The sequence below is a fragment of the Sinocyclocheilus grahami genome, unplaced genomic scaffold (genome assembly GCF_001515645.1).
Source record: "Sinocyclocheilus grahami isolate Dianchi unplaced genomic scaffold, SAMN03320097.WGS_v1.1 scaffold472.1, whole genome shotgun sequence".
NCBI classification, from domain to species: domain Eukaryota; kingdom Metazoa; phylum Chordata; class Actinopteri; order Cypriniformes; family Cyprinidae; genus Sinocyclocheilus; species Sinocyclocheilus grahami.
This window is the reverse complement of record NW_015505651.1, coordinates 340,116-360,714: the sequence shown is the minus strand read 5'-3', so window position 1 is coordinate 360,714 and position 20,599 is coordinate 340,116. Positions and strand designations below refer to the sequence as shown.

The 20,599-nt window shown below is 32.9% G+C and overlaps 1 protein-coding gene across 1 annotated transcript in view; it reads right to left on the bottom strand.

Annotated features, from left to right (window-relative positions):
• The window catches only part of slc12a7b (solute carrier family 12 member 7b), a 42,211-nt gene extending 21,696 nt beyond the window's left edge, over nt 1-20,515 (bottom strand). The window contains exons 1-9 of the mRNA XM_016235589.1: nt 20,367-20,515; nt 14,375-14,469; nt 13,230-13,361; nt 9,559-9,705; nt 7,112-7,166; nt 6,757-6,887; nt 4,609-4,850; nt 3,469-3,680; nt 1,453-1,617 (exon numbers count right to left, since the gene is read on the bottom strand). Coding sequence (XP_016091075.1) covers nt 1,453-1,617; nt 3,469-3,680; nt 4,609-4,850; nt 6,757-6,887; nt 7,112-7,166; nt 9,559-9,705; nt 13,230-13,361; nt 14,375-14,469; nt 20,367-20,397 — 1,210 coding nt within the window. The 5' untranslated portion in view covers nt 20,398-20,515. The remainder of the gene's footprint in view (nt 1-1,452; nt 1,618-3,468; nt 3,681-4,608; nt 4,851-6,756; nt 6,888-7,111; nt 7,167-9,558; nt 9,706-13,229; nt 13,362-14,374; nt 14,470-20,366) is intronic.
• Nucleotides 20,516-20,599: the final 84 nt, after the last annotated feature.

The window sequence follows — 20,599 nt, the reverse complement described above, 5'->3', positions numbered from 1 at the left end:
AATTTATTTAATACACGAGTTTCACAATTTGAGTTGAATTACTGAAATAAATGAACTTTTCCACGACATTCTAATTTATTGAGATGCACCTGTATATATATATATATATATATATACATACTAGAGGAAAAACCTAAACTTAAATCCCTAATTGAAATAAAATAAATTGAAGTACTAAAATTACTCAAATTAAAATTGAAATAAAATGATAAAAAAATTAATTAAATTGACAAAAACACACAACAAAATTACTAAAACTTATACTAAATTGAAAAGAAAACTGAAACTATAAAATACAAATATTAATAAATTCTACACTGTATGCTATATTACTTTAATAGAAATCATTCTAAAATAACACTTGTTAGAGTTGGTGAATTCTATGAATTTCGCGTTTTAACTGTTTATTTTAATTAATAAGTTTAAAGAAACTATTCAAAACTGTTTAATGAATTAAAATTGTAATATATTAAACTTTTTTTAGTAAAAATATAGCTAATATATACTATATTGTAGGTATATAGAAAAACATAAAATATAAAAACACATCTGTTCCACCTTTATTTGACCCTCTAACACTTTCTATTCTATTTTAATTCTACTTCATCTATATTTATCTTCTTTTTTTTCTTTTTTTGAACAACAAAAAACAAACAAACACTAGCTTTCAATTTTTTCTACTTGTTTTTCTTTGTGTGTGTGTGTGTATGTGTATATATATATATATATGTATATATATGTATATGTGTATGTATGTGTATGTATATACAGTATATATATATATATATATACACACCTTGCTACGTGTACTGTGTTAGGCTAACCGAGACTTGTCATTTGCACTTATATATTGTTGCTCTTTTGTTAGTTTTGACTGCTTTTATTGTCCTCATTTGTAAGTCGCTTTGGATAAAAGCGTCTGCTAAATGACTAAATAAAATAAATAAATATAGCCTACAGTAGGTATATATTTTAGGTATTTATTGCTATAATATTAAATAAAAATAAGTTTTGTATTGTTGTTTTATAGTGTTACACACATGTATAGGATAAAGAAAATTCCTAGTATTCATTTGGTGAAACATGCAAATTATATCAACTAGTTGCTTTCTGTAGTTTGCATCAAACATTTTTAATTGACCTAAAACAACCAATTATTTCAAATGTTCCTCTGAAAACAAAATAAAATCAACCTTTAAAGCCACTTCAGAAGAGATGATATAATTAACACGATTACATTCCTCAGCTCATATTGTTCCAAAAGCTCAGTCTGTTGTTACAGTAAGCTCATGTCCTGAGACGCTATCGCTGTGTTCACAGAGAGTTCGCCCGCGTCCTGCTGAGCTCTCTGTGAATCTGAGAGCACTAGATAAGACAGATCAGGACCAGATCAGACTGGTTTAGTTTCGACCGAACAGCAGAGAGAAGAGAGAGTACTGGATGTGAAGGCACCTGTGACGGAGGGGAAGTAGATTCCCACCAGCAGCGTGAAGAAGGCAGTGATATCATTGAGCACATACGGCAGGTGTTTGTCCTGAGACGCGTCGCTCGCCCGCACCGACGGCACGGCTTTCTCCACCAGCATGCCAGCGGGACCGTAGCTTCCCCACATGTTCTCTGTGCAAATCAAACAAGAGGCCAAGACGTTGACAGACTCGATCGTTACAGTGAGATAAGCTTTCATTTATGGCCATTTGGTTCAATAATATCTGCATCTGAGAAACCCCTAAAACTGATCAGATTAACTCTTTTTGAAAAAAGTTGCCAGCCACCGCCAGCGATTTGTTTCACTAAAATTTGATGCCCTCCAGAATATTTTGCTGTATGAATATTTGAATATGCAACACACCAAAATAAAGATCAGAGCCTCTACTTTTAAACAAAAATCTTTTTTATTCTAGCGTAAAGCATTCTTTTTTAATCAACACTTGAATATAGGTGGGTTTCATAAAAATGCATAATTTTGAGCAAAAAGGTGAGAAAATCTAATTTTTATCAAAAACTACATCTGGGTAATATTCAGTACGATTATCAAAGCATAAATCCAGTAAATCGCTTTTATCAACAACTCCAAAGCTTGCACAGACATCTTCCTGGATCAACATTTTACTCCGTAACATTATGCAATTTTCATTTATATGCTGCCATTGCTGATGATCGCATTATTTTCATATGCTTCTGTTTACATAAGAGATCGCTCGTTTCTCCGTCCTGTACACGTGTGTTTTTGTTCGGGAGGTTTTGTACTCGTTCAGAAGATGTGTAATAGCGCCCCCGAGTGTATAACAGTGAAAATACAAAAAGCCGTAAAAACGCGTCTTTGGCGGGGAAGCGTTGTCTTCTAAAAGACGAGATAACTCGTCAATAGTGGGGAAAGAGTTAATCAAATTCACGCCAGTCTGAAAACAAACTACATTCATACATTCATTCACTCAGAAAAACTAATTACACTGAGCGATATGGCCAAAAATATTATTTTTTATATCATACAATGACAATTTGACAATTTGTATTCATTTACCGTTAATGGGGAATTAAATTAATGGGGAAATAAATGTAAACATAACTTGTTTGTTCACAATTAAGCTCCACAGATTAGGAATTGTAATATAGTATAATTTTTTATGTAATCAAATAAAAATATAACAATTAATTTACAACACAACATTTGTATTATTTTCTGTCAAATAAGATGCTGCACAACAGAAATAGTTAATAAAAATATCCTGGTTGTATGATATTACATACTATTATTATTATTATTATTATTATTAGAGCCAAGAGTGCTTTTTAGGCATAACCTGAACCTGCAAACTATTTTACTTCCATAATGTGACTTGCTTCCCAAACCTGATGGATATTCAAGATTATAATGACTAATGCTTATTTTTTCTTGGTTAACAAATTAATCTTACACAATAAGATCAGGCACATGTAAATATAATACTCCAAAAATGACCTTTTTCTTCACCCACTCCATTAAAATCATCATTGAGACCATAAAACACGAGTGCTGTGCTAGTTTGATCAAATTATGAGGACAAACAAGCCGTGAAAAATCACTTGAATGTCCTGTACTGACCTACTTACACAAAACTCCAGACCAGACGCAGTAATGCTGCGGGAAAACAATTATTTCTGCTCACTTTGACATCAGTGTGGAGATATTAATGTCAGGCCTGGCCTGTTAAATCCAGCAGGATCCGGTCTGGAGCGGGAGAAATCACCAGTGACCTTCAGAGCCACAGCGGCTATATGATCAATAACTCAATAATAAATACAAGAGCGTATGGTGTATGATAAGAGAAGGTATTACAAATACACACTGGTGACCAATAGCACAAGCAAGCTGAGGTTAAAATGAACGCAAAACGGCACGTGCAACCTATTTTACTTCTGTAAAACTTATTTCAAGGTGTAACTTGGAGCATATTTAAGGTTATGTATATATAATAGAGGGTAAATCACCTGAAATGACTCCGCTGGTGAGGCCGGGAATGCCCTGGATCTCCGTGACGTTATTGAGGCTGAAGTATTCATTGCAGCTGGCGTTGAGCTCCGGACCTTTACAGAACAGAGACCAAAGCTTCGTGGTCACGGTCACGTTGTCTATTATTTCTGTCTTCATGCACTTGTCAAAGCCGTGGTTCTGCAGGGTGCGGTTGCCCAACAAACAGACCCTGGAGAGGACAAAAGAGCCTTTACAAAGAATTCAAAGCATGGGCTGCACATTTAAATCAGAGTTTACTGTCAGGAGGCTTGTGGTCATTGAGAAAGCCTGTGTTCATCTGTGAAACAAACACTGCTGCGGATGTTTGTGGTTCAACTAAATGCACAGAGCTGCCCGACACTGCTACAATCTATAAAGAAGCTTTGTTAGAGGTGTTAAAATAAAATAAAATAAAATAAAATAAAATAAAATAAAATAAAAAATCTTGCCATTTTAGGTAAGTGATGTAAAAGTGCTTAAAATAAAATAAAATAATAAAATAAAATAAAATAATTTATTTATATTTTCATATTTCATTTTAATAAAAAATTTTATTGTCACATTTTTACACTGTTTTTCCCTTTTCCATGAACCCTTGTAATTATGTGTTTTTTTAAGACAAGTGACACAAAAGTGCTTAAAATGAAATAAAATAGAATAAAACAGAATAAAATAAAATAAAATAAAAAATCTTGTCATTTTAGGTAAGTGAAATAAAAGTGCTTAAAATAAAATAAAATACAAATCTAGTCATTTTAGGTAAGTGATATAGAGGTGTTTAAAATAAAGTAAAATAAAATAATTTATTTATATTTGAATGAATTAACACATGAATTTTAATACTGTTTTTTATTTTCATGTTTTTACACTGTTTTTCCCTTTTCCATAAACCCTTGTAATTATGTGTTTTAAGACAAGTTAAATAAAAGTGCTTAAAATAAAATTCACAATGTTGCTTAATTTTACATTGGCAGCAAATGACACAAAAGTGCTAAAATAAAATAAAATAAAATAAAATAAAATAAAATAAAATAAAATAAAATAAAATAAAATAAAATAAAATAAAATAAAATAAAATAAAATCTAATAAAATCAAAAACCTTTAATGTGTGACTTACGGAAAAACTGGAGGTTCAAAGATGGTTTTGATGACCCCGGCGTAGATGGCCAGGATGGACAGCACCACACAGGCCAGGAAGACCAGCGCGAGCTTATTCACGTACTTCACACCGACGAACACCACGAGAGACATGAGCGTCAGACAGCACGTCCCATAAACACGCATGTTATTCAGCAGAGCGTCCGCCTCCTGCGCCTTCTCCTCCGCCTTAAAGATGGCAGCACTGGGCACCATGTACGTCTGTGACACAACACAGAAAGATGATGCTCGTTTGATTTTGTAGAACAGAATATAGAGGAAATCATGGGGAAAAGATGGGAATGGGACTGGGAAACATTATTAGACAGATTCAGTCTCTGCCAAATAAGAGTTTTAGCAGGGGTTTTCAATCTTTTGAATGCCACAGACCCCCAAATATGATCCTCCTTGTGCGAGTAACTCTCATCCTAGAATTTAAAAGACAGCTATATATTTTCATATATAAAGACCCAATTTAGACTGTAAAAAACTTACTATATTACATGTGTAAACTATTTAGAAAATATTTAGTTTCTACTGTTACATTTTAAAAAAAAATCTGTACTGTTCAATTTATTATCTGTTTAGTCTGATATTTGCTATTTATTTAATTTAAGCATTTTTATTTATTTTAATAATCAGTTAATTTTAATGTTATTTTAATTATTTATTTATTTAATTTAAGCATTTTCATTTATTTATATTTGAATTAATTAATTAACACATTACTGTTAATACTGTTTTTTATTTTCACATTTTTACACAGTTTTTTCCTTTTCCATAAACCCTTGTAATTATGTGTTAAATAAAGTTATATAAAGTTAAATAAAAGTGCTTAAAATAAATTTCACAATGCTGCTTAATTTTACATTGGCAGCAAGTGACACAAAAGTGCAAAATAAAAAATAAAAATAAATAAAATAAAATAAAATAAAATAAAATAAAATAAAATAAAATAAAATAAAATAAAATAAAATAAAATAAAATAAAATAAAATTCACGTACTTCACACCGACGAACACCACGAGAGACATGAGCGTCAGACAGCACGTCCCATAAACACGCATGTTATTCAGCAGAGCGTCCGCCTCCTGCGCCTTCTCCTCCGCCTTAAAGATGGCAGCACTGGGCACCATGTACGTCTGTGACACAACACAGAAAGATGATGCTCGTTTGATTTTGTAGAACAGAATATAGAGGAAATCATGGGGAAAAGATGGGAATGGGACTGGGAAACATTATTAGACAGATTCAGTCTCTGCCAAATAAGAGTTTTAGCAGGGGTTTTCAATCTTTTGAATGCCACAGACCCCCAAATATGATCCTCCTTGTGCGAGTAACTCTCATCCTAGAATTTAAAAGACAGCTATATATTTTCATATATAAAGACCCAATTTAGACTGTAAAAAACTTACTATATTACATGTGTAAACTATTTAGAAAATATTTAGTTTCTACTGTTACATTTTTAAAAAAAATCTGTACTGTTCAATTTATTATCTGTTTAGTCTGATATTTGCTATTTATTTAATTTAAGCATTTTTATTTATTTTAATAATCAGTTAATTTTAATGTTATTTTAATTATTTATTTATTTAATTTAAGCATTTTCATTTATTTATATTTGAATTAATTAATTAACACATTACTGTTAATACTGTTTTTTATTTTCACATTTTTACACAGTTTTTTCCTTTTCCATAAACCCTTGTAATTATGTGTTAAATAAAGTTATATAAAGTTAAATAAAAGTGCTTAAAATAAATTTCACAATGCTGCTTAATTTTACATTGGCAGCAAGTGACACAAAAGTGCAAAATAAAAAATAAAAATAAATAAATAAAAATAAATAAAATAAAATAAAATTAAATTAAATTAAATAAAATTAAATAAAATTAAATAAAATAAAATATTCACCATGTTGCTTAATTTTATATCGGCAGCAGAAACTTTTAGAATATCATGAATATTCACAGCTATCATTGGATAATTCCTCAATTGAAAGTTTAAAGTTATTCTTAGATGATCACTATGTCCTAGTAGCTAATTAGCGGTTTCTAAAATCTCTTGTCTTTGGATTTTCTGGCCGTAATCTGACTGCACCTTTAACTGCACACACAACACTCACCAAGAGGATCTCGATAGTCCCGAGGATGTACATGGCGCCGGCGAACGTTGTGCCCAGATAGAAACACAGACCCACAGCGCCTCCGAACTCCGGGCCCAGAGAGCGAGAGATCATGTAGTACGAGCCTCCAGCTGCACAAAAACATCAGCAGTGGAAATGTGACACAGGACGACAAGCCCTTGTGAAACATGACGACCGCAACACATTTCTACTGGAAACCATCGCTACGTTTGCTATAAACACCATAATCGCTCACGCTGGTTGGGAGGTTTAATTTGGTTTTATGCAGAACATGATGACATTTTCTGTTTAAATACAAGTTGAAAGCGATACATTTAATATGAAAATGTCTTACCTGGAACAACACCGTTTGTAGCAATGGCACTCATTGATATGGCTGTCAACATTGTCTGAAAAAAAGTGTCCACAGTATTTTATTAAATCAGAATAAAAAATCATTAAGAATTACATACATTTTAACCAATTACTATTAATTCAGATAAAAAAATATACATTTTAAATAAATGACTTTTCTTATTATTAAAAAAAAAAATTAATAAAAATAATCAAATTCTAATTCTATTTTATATAAAATAATGCAATATTTACTAAAATGTTGATTTAAATTGTAAAATATTTTCTTATTATTCAATAAAAATGTCCACAGGCCTTATTAAATAATAAGACAAACATTTTAAAATGTAAATACTTATACGAAAAATCATTATCATACCAATTCTAATGTGTAATATTATATACAACAATTTAATATTTACTAAAATTATTTACATTTGAAAATATTTTTCTTATTATTTAATATAAATGATAAGAAAACTGACTATCACATCAATTCTAATGTGTAAGATTATATAAAGTAATGTTGTATTTGGTATCATGTTGATTTAATTGTTAAAATATTTTCATTATTTAAAATTTAATTTAATTTTAAAATGAAATTTAAAAATCATTTTATATATGTTTTCTTATTTAAAAAATAAAAAAGCATCTTATATAAAACAATGTAATATTTTGTATAATGTCGATTTAATTTGTACAAATATTTATTCGTATTATTTAAGAAGAAGAAGAAAAAAAAGAAGAAGATTATATTATATTAAGAAACATTAAGTTCATATTTGACCAAATATTACAGTATTTTACATCATATTAACCATTAGAATTTAAATAATACTGTAAAGGAAGTTTCATATTCAGCTATCATCATATCACAAAGATTATTTTTAGAATAACATGCGCTGATGAATCGTTCACACTCAGACCAGGAACATGTATTAATAAAGTAAACAGGTCAATGAAACTCAATCAGCATCATTTCAAGATAACAATGTACAACACAATAATGAGGTTCTCCTTTTCTTTTTCCAGGAGCGTTTAGTTCTGTTGAAGGTCATCTGCATCCGGCCGCTGAGTCTGAGTGTCCTTGAGCCGAACATCTAAATCCCTGGACTAAAGCCAATTAACAGCCACAGGCTTAACGAGTGAAATAAAGCTGCTTGAACCGGCCAAATACAGACACAACGAGCCTTCACTGCGCCTGACGTTTTCATCAGCACTGTTTCTGATTATAAAAACATTCATATATACAGTATATGTATGTAGGATATCAGACCGAATCAGACAATCTAAGATTTGGTCAGAACCGAGTTGAGGCACGAGGAGTCACAAAAATTCCACAGAGGCCCCTGACAACAGGATGTCATAAATCGGACCCCAGCCTCTCTGAAGCAAGCCTAAACCTAAGCCTCTGTCACAGAATAGGAATCATTTATATTCTGATCGTGTTAGATTATGCTAGAGTGGTTTAGAAATAAACGATAAACAAATCATAATTTACATTATTATTTAAATGGCATGGAATATTAAAATGGAAGAAAAAACTTTTAATCATCCAATCAATTCCTAAGGGACACTATTAGGTCCAGTCTAGCATTTTTTATTCCTGCCTGTAAAAAATTAAAATATCTAGAATACATACATCTATATATATACAATATACATGTGTGTGTGTGTGTGTGTGTGTGTGTGTGTGTGTGTGTGTGTGTGTGTGTGTGTGTGTGTGTGTGTGTGTGTGTGTGTGTGTGTGTGTGTGTGTGTGTGTGTGTGTGTGTGTGTGTGTGTTGAGTGAGTGAGTGAGTGAGTGAGTGAGTGAGTGTGTGTGTGTGGTGAGTGAGTGAGTGAGTTGAGTGAGTGAGTGAGTGAGTGTGTGTGTGTGCGTGTGTATTTTTGAGCTAAAAAAAATTATTTCTGCATATTGTAATCTTTTCATCTTGATCGGCTTCCAAAATAACTTCCTTTTCTAACGTTTTAACATTTGTCATAAATAAAAACTTTTCCCCATTCAGTCAGTTCCTATTAAGTCCAGCAGTCCTGCATTTGTCATTCTTGTTGAGCATCCTGTTCCACTCAATAATGTGTCATATTAAGGAAGAAAAACAGACTGTAAACACTGCTCTGATATTGATTTACCTTCCTAAATGAGGAAGCAAATACGTCTCCTCAGTGCAAGCTTTAATCACACTTTGAAACGTCTCTCTAACGGTCATTTATCTCTAACAGACGTTACATAAACTGGCAGCTCTGAGATGTTGATGGTTCCTGTGAGAGCCAAATCTTTAGATCGCCGGAAACGTATAATGACACTAGTAAGTGAAGGTTAGGTGAATTAGACGCTCGTCCGCTGTGGTTTATAAATAAGCAGCGGTGTTAGAGACGTGTGAGTTCAGATGAAAGAGGACCACCCCTGAAGCCATGCACTCGTGCAGTCGTGCGGTCTGGACTTACACACGAGCAGCACATGGACACAATGATAAAGGACTCCAGGATTCCCGCCGTTCCCACGATCCACGTCATTCGCAGGAAGAGAATCACTCCCAGGATGTTCTGCAGGCAGGGCAGGTAGACCCCGATGAACGTCCCCATCTGTGGACTCTGCACACAGACACATTGCATAAGAAATGCATGTTTAAAATGATCGCACATGCATGCAATAATTAGGCAGAAAATCTAACAATGAAATCCTGAAAGGTGTTGCACACTAATGCCACAAAGAACTTTTTGTGCTTTAGTATTTAAAAACTACACACACGTACCAGCAGTGTTATTTTAGTAGTTATAATAGTTTATATTATATTTTAAATTAGTTTCTATTTTTAAATGTTCTGTTTTCATATTCATTTTTAGTAAATGTTTTAGTAATTTTTTACTAAATTGTGTTTTCTTCATTTTTATTCGTTTTTTTTATATGTGACCCTGGACCATAAAACCAGTCATAAGGGTCAATTTTTTGAAATAGAGATTTATACATCATCTGAAAGCTGAATAAATAATCTTTCCATTGATGTATGGTTTGTTAGGAGAGGACAATATTTGGTCGAGATACAACTATTAGAAAATCTGGAATCTGAGGGTGCAAAAAAATCAAAACATTTAGAAAATCATCTTTAAAGTTGTTCAAATGAAGCTCTTAGCAATGCATATTACTAATCAAATATTAAGTTTTGATATATTTACAGTAGGACATTTACAAAATATCTTCATGGAACATGATCTTTACTTAATATCCTAATGATTTTTGGCATAACAGAAAAATCTATCATTTTGACCCGTACAATTTTTTTGGCTATTGCTACAAATATACCCCAGCGACTGGTTTTGTGCTCCAGGGTCACATATGTCTGTAGTTTTTATTAATTTTTTATTTCAGTTTTAGTTTTGGTTATTTTAGTACTTCACGTTAAACTAAAGGAAAATAAAAAATGTTGCAGTACATTTTACAAGAAATCATGTTCAGTTCTACAAGTTTATGTGAAATTCAGTTATGTGCAGTTTCTTTGTAATTGTTTGAGAAATTTACTAGCAATGAGCAATACTAAAAGTTGAAAAGTTTTTCAAAGCTTAATTTTTATATTTCATTTCATTTAACATTTATTTTATTTCAAGTAACAAAATTTTTTTTTTCAGAAATTGCTAGCAAATTTTGCAATTAATTACTAAGAAACAGCAAGTAACACATTGAATTAAATAATACATTTTGATACAGAAAACTAAAATAGTCTTGTCTTGTAAAATGTACTCCAATGATCTTTGATTTTCTATTTTTTACAGTGCAGTTAAAATTAATAACTGGATAGAACCCAGAAATCAAAACACTGATCTGAAGAACCTGTAATGAAGCATAAAAGCAATATTTTAATCTTCAAAGAATCATACAACCAAACCAGGAACCTTAACAGCTCAAATGATTCCTGATAGAAGAAACAAGTGCTTTGATAAAAGAGGAATTTGCCATGTTAACTTTTTGAATACATATTTAATTCTTCAACAAAAGCAGTCTTAAGTCTCAGGGGTATATTTGTAGCAATAGCCAAAAATACATTGTATGGGTCAAAATTATAGATTTTTCTTTTATGCCAAAAATCATTAGGATATTAAGTAAAGATCATGTTCCATGAAGATATTTTGTAAATGTCCTACTGTAAATATATTAAAACTTAATTTTTGATTAGTAATATGCATTGCTAAGAACTTCATTTAGACAACTTTAAAGATGATTTTCTCAGTATTTTGATTTGTTTGCACCAGCTTTCAGATTATGTATAAATCTCAATTTCGAAAAATTGACCATTATGACTGGTTTTGTGGTGCAGGGTCACATATATGAAACGCAAACCAGATATAGATCTCAAACATAAGTGCTGTTGCATCTAAATGCACATTTAAAGCTTTCAGCCTTACAAGAGACGTAATCCATGTCAACCATCCAAATCATAAATGATCCAACACTGAGATTCACACTCCAGGCATGAGTTCTTGAACAACTGATTGCTTCAATCTTCATGCACAAGTAGCATCATAACTACAAAAATCATAACCAACCTGTGCACAACCAAAAAAACATAAATGCATATACATTTATAAAAGCATACCGCTTTGAGACGAACGGTTTTGAAACTGTTCCTGCTGGATTCGGCTTTAGTCAAATACACTCTATAGATGAACCCAAGAGCTTCAGCGAGCTTTCCTGACGCAAAGAGCAAAATTTGGATGAACTGCAAAGTGTCCCGCAGTCTGAGCGTCTGAAGCCCGTCGTCTCAGGACTAATGAGAGCGTGTTTGTCCAATCACAGAAAGATGTCCAGTGACGGGGAGACTGGCTGGGGACTGTGGTTTGTGGCTATCGCCTGGCCATTGCTTCAACATTTTGACTGACTGTCAGCAATAACCACGAGAACTCAAAAATGTGATGCCCGCTGGGCTTGAAATGGAAATCAAAGAAAAATCGTTGCATTTGTGCATGTGTTAATACATCTTTGCATAAGCATTTGCAATAGATGAACCTTAGATGTCATATTTAATTTAATGTGAATAAAACTAGGCTGAGAGTAAAATACTGTTCTGTGTTATGGCATATCAAGTTTTTTGGATATACATAAGGCATCTAGTGTTATTTTAGCATCAATAAGACACTATTGTGCTTTTTATTAATATTTTCAATTCGTTTTTTTTTTTTTTACATTTTCAGTTTTCATTGAAATGTTAGTTTTTAGTAAATTTGTTGTGGAATTTAGTCATTTGTATTTATGTCTATATATTTTTCATTCATTTTTATTTCAGTTTTAGTTATTTTAGTACATCAAGACAAAATGAATGAAAATGAGAAATGATACCTTGGCAACTAGCTGAAATATATTTTTATATACATTAAATATATTAAACATTTTTCATATATTTTGTAATTATTAATGTTTATTTTATTTCAAGTAAAAACAAACTTTGTTTTTAGTTTTAGTTAACAATATTAATTCTGTGTAACGATGCTTTACAGATATCAGGAATGTATTAATTTTTATTTCAGTTTTAGTTTTAGCTTTTTAGTACTAAAATAGGATAAAACTATATTAAAACGAGAAATGTTGCCTTGTCAACTAGCTGAAATAAAATAATTTAAAGAGCTTTTTAATATTTTATTTCAGTTTTTAGTGGTAGTTAACCATATTAACTCTTAATCTCCAAAGAATGAAATATAATCAAATCAAAATAAATATATATATTTTTTTGGCTAACTTATAATAACCCTGGTTCAGACTAAGGTTTATTGCATTTCCTGAATGGTGAAAGGGAACAATGTAACTATGAGAAGTTCAGGTCATTTCCGACATGTTTCTGTAATCAGACATTCCAAACGATCTGACCTGTATTCATTTCCTGTCGTATTTTCAACAAAGGCTAAAGAATGCTGAGAATGTGTGTCTGATTTGTTTTCGATTAGAGTACACAGACACAAAGCTCAAACATCCAACAGAAAGCTCGGCTTCACGTGTGTCTCTCACTCACGTAACTTCATGTCTAGAGACAAAATGAGTTTAGGCGGTTCTCTAGTGCCAAATTTACAGGATATTGTCCAAAAACTAAACTAAATGTTCTTCTGATGTATAATGGTTCTCAGTCCGTTACCTTGACTGTCTGCTTCTTGGCACCTTCATCCTCGTCGGCCTCCTCGTGTTCCCTGACGCCCTGCGTGAGGTTCGTGTAGTTGGCCAGTTTGCTGAGCAGTGAAGACACCATGGGATTGCTGTCCATCTCCTCCTGAAAGGGTAAAGGTCATGTGTTTGATGAAAAACTGCAAACCAGCAAACAAAAACGATGCATTTCAAACCTCATTTCAAACAATGTCTCGTAAAAACCCTGAGTAAAAATACATGCAGGCACCAAAATCAAAGGACGTAATAACAGCTCTGTCTGTCCGAAATCATAAAATTATACAAAAATAAACTTCATGACCCATGAACTACTTTATTTGTGATCATAAACATGAAACGAGAATGTGGAAAACAGAGTAGAGAAAAGCCATGATGGCTTGAAAACAAACACAAAGAGTTTGTTCAGACTTCAATGCAGTAATATAAATATGACAAAACTTATTAAGAACATCTTACTTAAGAACAAAAAGATATTACATTTTTGCATAAAGAAAAAGTATGCCAGTTTTTTGTTTGTTTATTTATTTATTTTTGGGCTATTCATATTTTTGCATAATGACATAATTTTAGGTCTTATTCCACCAAAAATCTTGTTATTGTAATGCAAATATATGTAGTACTTTTATTTAGCTTAATAAAAAAATTATGACTTTTTATGTTATTAATATATTGTATTATATTATTTTAGCTCATTTCCACCAAAATTCTTATTATTGTAATGCCAAAAATATTATATATTTTAGTTATATTATTATATTACTTAAATGATCAAATATACATCAAAGTGGCATTTATTGTACTATTAAAATTATTATTGAATCAGTCATTAGTTATCATAATTTTAGTTTTTTTGTAAATAATACTTAGTATTTTAGCATTTTAATTAGTATAAAAAAATGAAAGAGTCTAATGTAAATTAAAAAAGAAAAGAAAAAAGCTAAACTAAACCATCAAGATGAATTGATTAAATTAACATTTGAGGATAAATATGCAAAATTGACATGGAACCAAAAAAAAAGTCAAATACAAAGAATTTGCAAAAATAAATAAATAAAATAAAATAAACTTAACTAATAAAATTAACTTATTCAATAATATTGAAATTAAGTTTGAAGATACCTCAAAAAGTGCCATGTTTTTCCCATCATACAGAGTTCCCTTATCATCATCTGTGTTATTGATGAAGGGGCTGCTTTCCCTTGGGTTTCCATCACCTGCATTAGACAGACAGATGGAGAGAGCAACAGAACAAGAGAGAAAGAGAGGGAAAAAGACATGATTACAGGTGATTGCAGGAGATCTGCCACTAAAATGCTGTTTGCTTGTGAAGCGAGAGGCGTTTATGGTCTGTTATGTGTAGTCTGTTGGGTAAATTAGGAAAAAGCAGACTTCCTATCATTGCCGCCGGTTAGACGCAATGATTTTCCTATAATTAGAGCATGATGGTGATCAATGTCCTCTGGTTCACTGGTCAAACTCTGTGACGCTCAGACAGTCTGATGGCACTATAAACCTCAAACGTATAGCTGAAAACATGCACTTACTCGGCACTCGCTCACTGATCCGCTTGGGGTTGTGCTTATATATAGATGTTAAATTGCAGTGATTTAAAGAAACATCTGGACTGGGCTGCGTCGCTATAGGATTTATTTTCAGATTACATCGCTTTATTCATTTCCTCAGACCTCTCATTTCAACGCAGCATATAATTCAGATTCAGAACGACGCACTGTTCACAAGATATCGTTTCTTAAGATTAATCTTTTGTCACGCCGCAGATGCTGAGTTAAATATGTTTGAACTGTTTAACTTTGTAAACAGCAAAGTCCAAGAGTATGTTTAATGGTAAACTTGGTAAAAAAAAAGCTTTTGGTAACTACAAATGCGACTGTTTTCCAGCTCAAAGATCCATCAAAATCTGTGCATGTTGTCTAATAAGCCTGGCATTGTATGTTATGATTATTGTTGGCTTGCTTCTCTGATCTTTTTGGATAAAAGCATCAGCAAAACGCATAAATGTAAATGTATGATCATGCAATGAAACCACAAGATGCTCTAATATGCATACGAGTCATTTTTCATACCGCCTGAAACAATAGTGCATTTGCAAACTGGTTTGAAACGAGTTCAAACTGTTTGGTGCACACATTTATGCAATAATTGCAAGGAGGAAAAGTATTCAAAGTGATACTGAAGTCACAGCTCACTCTAAATACATGAATGCATGATATCTACACAAACGCATCAGACAGACATTTTTATTTAAAGCACCTTTACATATGCATTCAGCATTGACATTTAATCAGTAAGTGTGCTTCACTGGAATTGAAACCCTGGTGTTTTAGCATCATGTTTCTACCGGTTGAGCCACAATCTCCAGTTCTACACCTCCACCAGAACAAAACATGCTGGCTAAGATGGTAAGAACCCAGTTGAGGTGTTTAACTATGATAACTATGCAGAATCAAAGCTACTATAAACAGATGAAACATAAAGTGGTCAGTTGCTAGTATTTGACAGAAATCTCTTCTGAACTTTTGTAAATTGTGAAGTGTTTATCTATTCACCCTTTGAATGGTGTAGCTTTGGACTATCAGTATTATATTCGGTTCACACCCACATATGCATCTATGACTACAGACACTTGATACAGTAATGCTGAATCTCACGAGACGTGATCCACTTTCATCAAAATGGCCTAGATTACAGATATGCTTATATCACTGCAGATGTCACAGCCCTTCATTCAACTGTTCAAACGCTGCACGATGCACTCCCTTCATCCAGAGATACACGCATGGAGAATGAATGAGTGAGCAAAACAGAAGCGATGAATAAATGGATGGACATTTGGCTCCAGGGGCAAAAAAATGCTAGCTGTTTTTTAATCGGTATATTTGTGTGATTTTCCAGGGAACAAAATAAATCAATAAATAAAAACCTTCAACAAAAATGATTTGCATCCTTAAAGCAAGTTACAAAAAACATATAAATAAAATGCATAAAAAGTATGCAAATTTTGTTTAAAGAACAATCAATATACATTGTCTAAAATATGTAAAAAAAAAAAAAAAAAAAACTATTTCGCTTCTCTTCCAAAGGATGTGCAGATATTTTTACTGGAAAACAAGACAAAAAATACTATTAAGAAAAGTTCTTTTTTGCCATATCTGCTGAGGACATGTTGCTGAAGATTTGCATGATCACAAGAAAAGAAAATTTTTTTTAATTCTTGTTAACCATCTAAACAACGCTGCATAAGCTGGAAAACATGCCATGCCAAGCCGCCATAAACTCTACTGCAACTGGAAACTCAGGGAGGTTTTATAGTTCCATTACAATCAGTCTCCGGTAAAACCATGGAAGAACCAGACGGCTCTGATGGTACCTACAAGATCATGGAGTTCATCCGATCAGCAGCGCTGCACTGCATGTGCTTGGCTTAAGACCACTCTTCTTCCAGACATGACAGAGGAGGCGCTTTAGCCCAGTGTTCACAAACACTCTAACTGCAGACATCATAGAAGCCAAAGATGAATATAGCAATAATCTCAGCGAGAATTCAGCCCCCTTAACTACGAGACTAAACCGGATGCTGGTGGTGACAACAATGATGGATTATCAATTGTTCCTAATTGCAAGTGACAACACCATAGACGGCCAGAAGCATGCCTTTAATACCACACAACACTTATTTACTGGAGTAAGTTGTTCTGCAGCAGTTGACACATGATTTGAGGAAACGTTCATCTCGCTTGTTAATTTAACACATTATCAGCAGCACCATTTTCACCTGCTGGATATAAAACCGTTGAAAAAAAATCCTGAGGGGATCTGAGTCACATTTTATATTTACATAATTGAAAAATAAAATTAAATAAAAACTGAATAAATAAATAAAATATAGAACAAAATAAATGAAACAAAATACAAAATAAAAATAAACTAAAACAATTAAATAAAATACAATACAAAACATGATTCAACTAAATACATTTAAGTGAAATAAAATAAAATAAATAAATAAGAAATAAAACAATGAAAAAACTCAAATAAAATAACGGTATAAAACAAACCAAAATAAGAAGTAAAACTGAATAGAATAAAACAAAATAAAGTCAAATAAAATAAAAAAACTGAATAAAATAAGAAATAAAACAGAATGAAAAATTAGAAATAAAATAAAATAGAGCATAAAACAAAAACAAAATAAGTAAAATGTCACATAAAATAAAAAACAGAACAAAATGAGTAGAATATGAAATAGAATCAACATTTTAAAATAAAATAAAACACCTGCATTAACCGCTCATAATAACCCACCAGTGCAAACCAACACAGCAGAGTCTCACGTCTTCTCAGGGCAACGCTGACGTGGATCTGAGCTGACCGTCAAGCCCTTGAGTTCATCAGACCTTCGATACAGACTCATTTAGATGACACAGCTGAGGATTTCTGTATTTAACATCAGAACAGGCAACAGCTCCACAGAAAACCGCTCCATTTTATGGTCCAGTGGACCTGACATTCAGCGCAGGGAGGCCATGCGGATACACAGGTATGCAAACACACCTTTGATTCACCCTTAATCCACACATTAACAATTCATGTTCATTGTTTCCTTTTCAGGCACATAACAGTTGGAGTTTGCAACAATAAAACTAAGAACCTTCTTGATGACTTCCTTTTACAATAGACGCACGAAACAATTGTCACAAGAAAGGTTGAAATTAACATGTCAGGTTGAGCAGGGCATTAACAGGTACCGTGAATCACAGTCTCTATGGTAATAAATGGCCACATACTCTATTTATATCGGCTAAGCTCTCTGTCGTTCTGTTCTGTAAGCGGCCTACGAGAGCTTGTTGTACACTGGCTGACTGTGCAAGAGACGCTGGCAGAAAGAGGCACTCCAATCCCGTTATCCAACACGGATGTCAAGCAATTAGAAGGCCCAAAGTCTGACAAAGTAAATAAACGTCTAAAACTGATGATAGTAATGCTTCCGCTCTCTGGCCACAGCCTTTAAAATGACTCTCAAGCTCAGTTCACAAGATTCAGACTGTCAAAAAGAATGAATGAATCAATGAATCAATGAATCAATGAATTAATGAGCGAGCAAAACAGAAAGTAGAAATGAATCGATGAATAAACGGATGGACATTTGGCTCCAGGTAGATGAAAAACTGTAGATGTTTTCTTTGTTGAGAGATTCTTTTGTATGGTTATCCAGCAATAAATAAATAAAAAGATTAACACCCCTAAAACAAGGTAAAGTTACTAAATTATATAAATATATAAATTATTTTCATACTCAGTTGATTTTGAACCTTAAAAAAGTCACTTAAAGTCAGCTTAGAAAAGATTATTTTCTGACTTACTCACATTAAAACACCAAACTATCTTATATTTGAGAAGTTCCAGAAATGTATTAAACTTTATAATTTATATTCTGTTTTGCAACATTTATACCCAAAATATACTGTTTCAGTTGCCTGAGAAGATCCACAAAGTAACTTTAACGTCTGCTAAAAAAAAAACTAGCTTAAAGCAACTTGTCACGACTTCAAATGATCACTTTTAAGTGAGCTTAGAGGATAAGTTGTGGTCAAATTCTGAATGGCAACATTAAAATATCTTATTCTAGCTGATTATGCAACTAATCAACCCCTTCAAAATATTCTGATCATCAACATTTAAATAGCAAAATATCTTCCAGAAAGGTCAAACAACTTCTAAGGTAGTTTGCATGTATTAAAACTTAAGTAAGTGTTTAAAAAGACACTTTAAAAAATCACCAAAATATCTAATTCTGGATCAACTGCAAAGTTCCAGAACAGCAAATTAACATCTACTAAAGTAAAAGCAAAGACTAGCTCAATGCAACTAGTGAAATATTCAGAACATCGCTTAAAGTCTGTTTAGACAGGCTTATACTCTGGCTGACAACATTAAAATAGAAAACGATCTCATTCTAGATGATTGGGAAATTGCAGAACAGCAATTTCACATCTATTAATGTATGTACTCAATGCAATTAGCCGCATTCTTCAAAACGTCACTTAAAGTCGGTTTAAAGAGCTTATGCTCTGGTTGACAACATTAAAATGGAAAAATATCTAGGTTATATTCTGGTTGATGACATTAAAATGCCAAAATATCTCATTCTAGCTATAATTATGAAGTCCCAGAACAGCAATTCCACATAAGAACTACAACTAGCTCAATGCAACTAGTCACATCCTTCAAAACGTCACTTAAAGTCGGTTTAAAGAGCTTATGCTCTGGTTGACAACATTAAAATGGAAAAATATCTAGGTTATATTCTGGTTGATGACATTAAAATGCCAAAATATCTCATTCTAGCTATAATTATGAAGTCCCAGAACAGCAATTCCACATAAGAACTACAACTAGCTCAATGTACCTAGTCACATCCTTCAAAACGTCACTTAAAGTCGGTTTAGACAAGCTTATGCTCTGGTTGACAACATTTAAATGGAAAAATATCTACTTGAGATGTTCCAGAAGGGTAACTGTACATCTACTGAAGCAAAGAAACGAGATCTAGCTCAACACTTTCGAAAATATCAAAGTCCAATCAGAAAAGTGCATTCAGTAAAGTCCATTCAGAAAAGGTTATATTCTGGTCGATAACATTAAAACGGCAAAATATTTCATTTTAGATACCTGTGATGTTCCAGAACAGCAATATCACATCTACTGAAGTAAGAATGAAGACGAGCTTAACGCAACTGGTTGCTTTAGAGAAGTTGTTCAGGTTATATTCTTGGCTGACTACATTAAAACTCCAAAATGCAAACTGCAACTAGTCACATCTTTCAAAATGTCATTGGCAGTCAGTTTAGAAAAGGTTATTCTGGTTGACAACATTAAAACGGCAACCACCTGAGATGATCCAGAAGTGCAGTCGTACATTTGTTGAAGTAAAAACGAGATCCAGCTCAACACTGCCGATCGCAACTTTCAAAAACAACACTTAAAACGACAACTGTAGTAAGATCAATGGCATTATTTACAACAGAGCAGCACTACGAACATCTACGGCCATCACAAACCAAAGACTGCGTGCGGGATGCCGAACACTTACCCCGCGGGCAGGAGCTCGACCCCGGCTCCATGCTGATGGAGAGAGAGGGTGAGATGGGTCTGCCGAGGGTCCCTGGAGAGACGCGCGCAACTATCTGTGCTCTGATGATCAGCGCCTGTGACGCTGCCAATAAAACGCCAGAGACATCAGTCCCTGAGCGCTTGATCCCTGATCTAAACCACTCACCCAAACACGGGGGAGGAGCGAGAGAGAGAGACAGAGAGAGAGAGGGG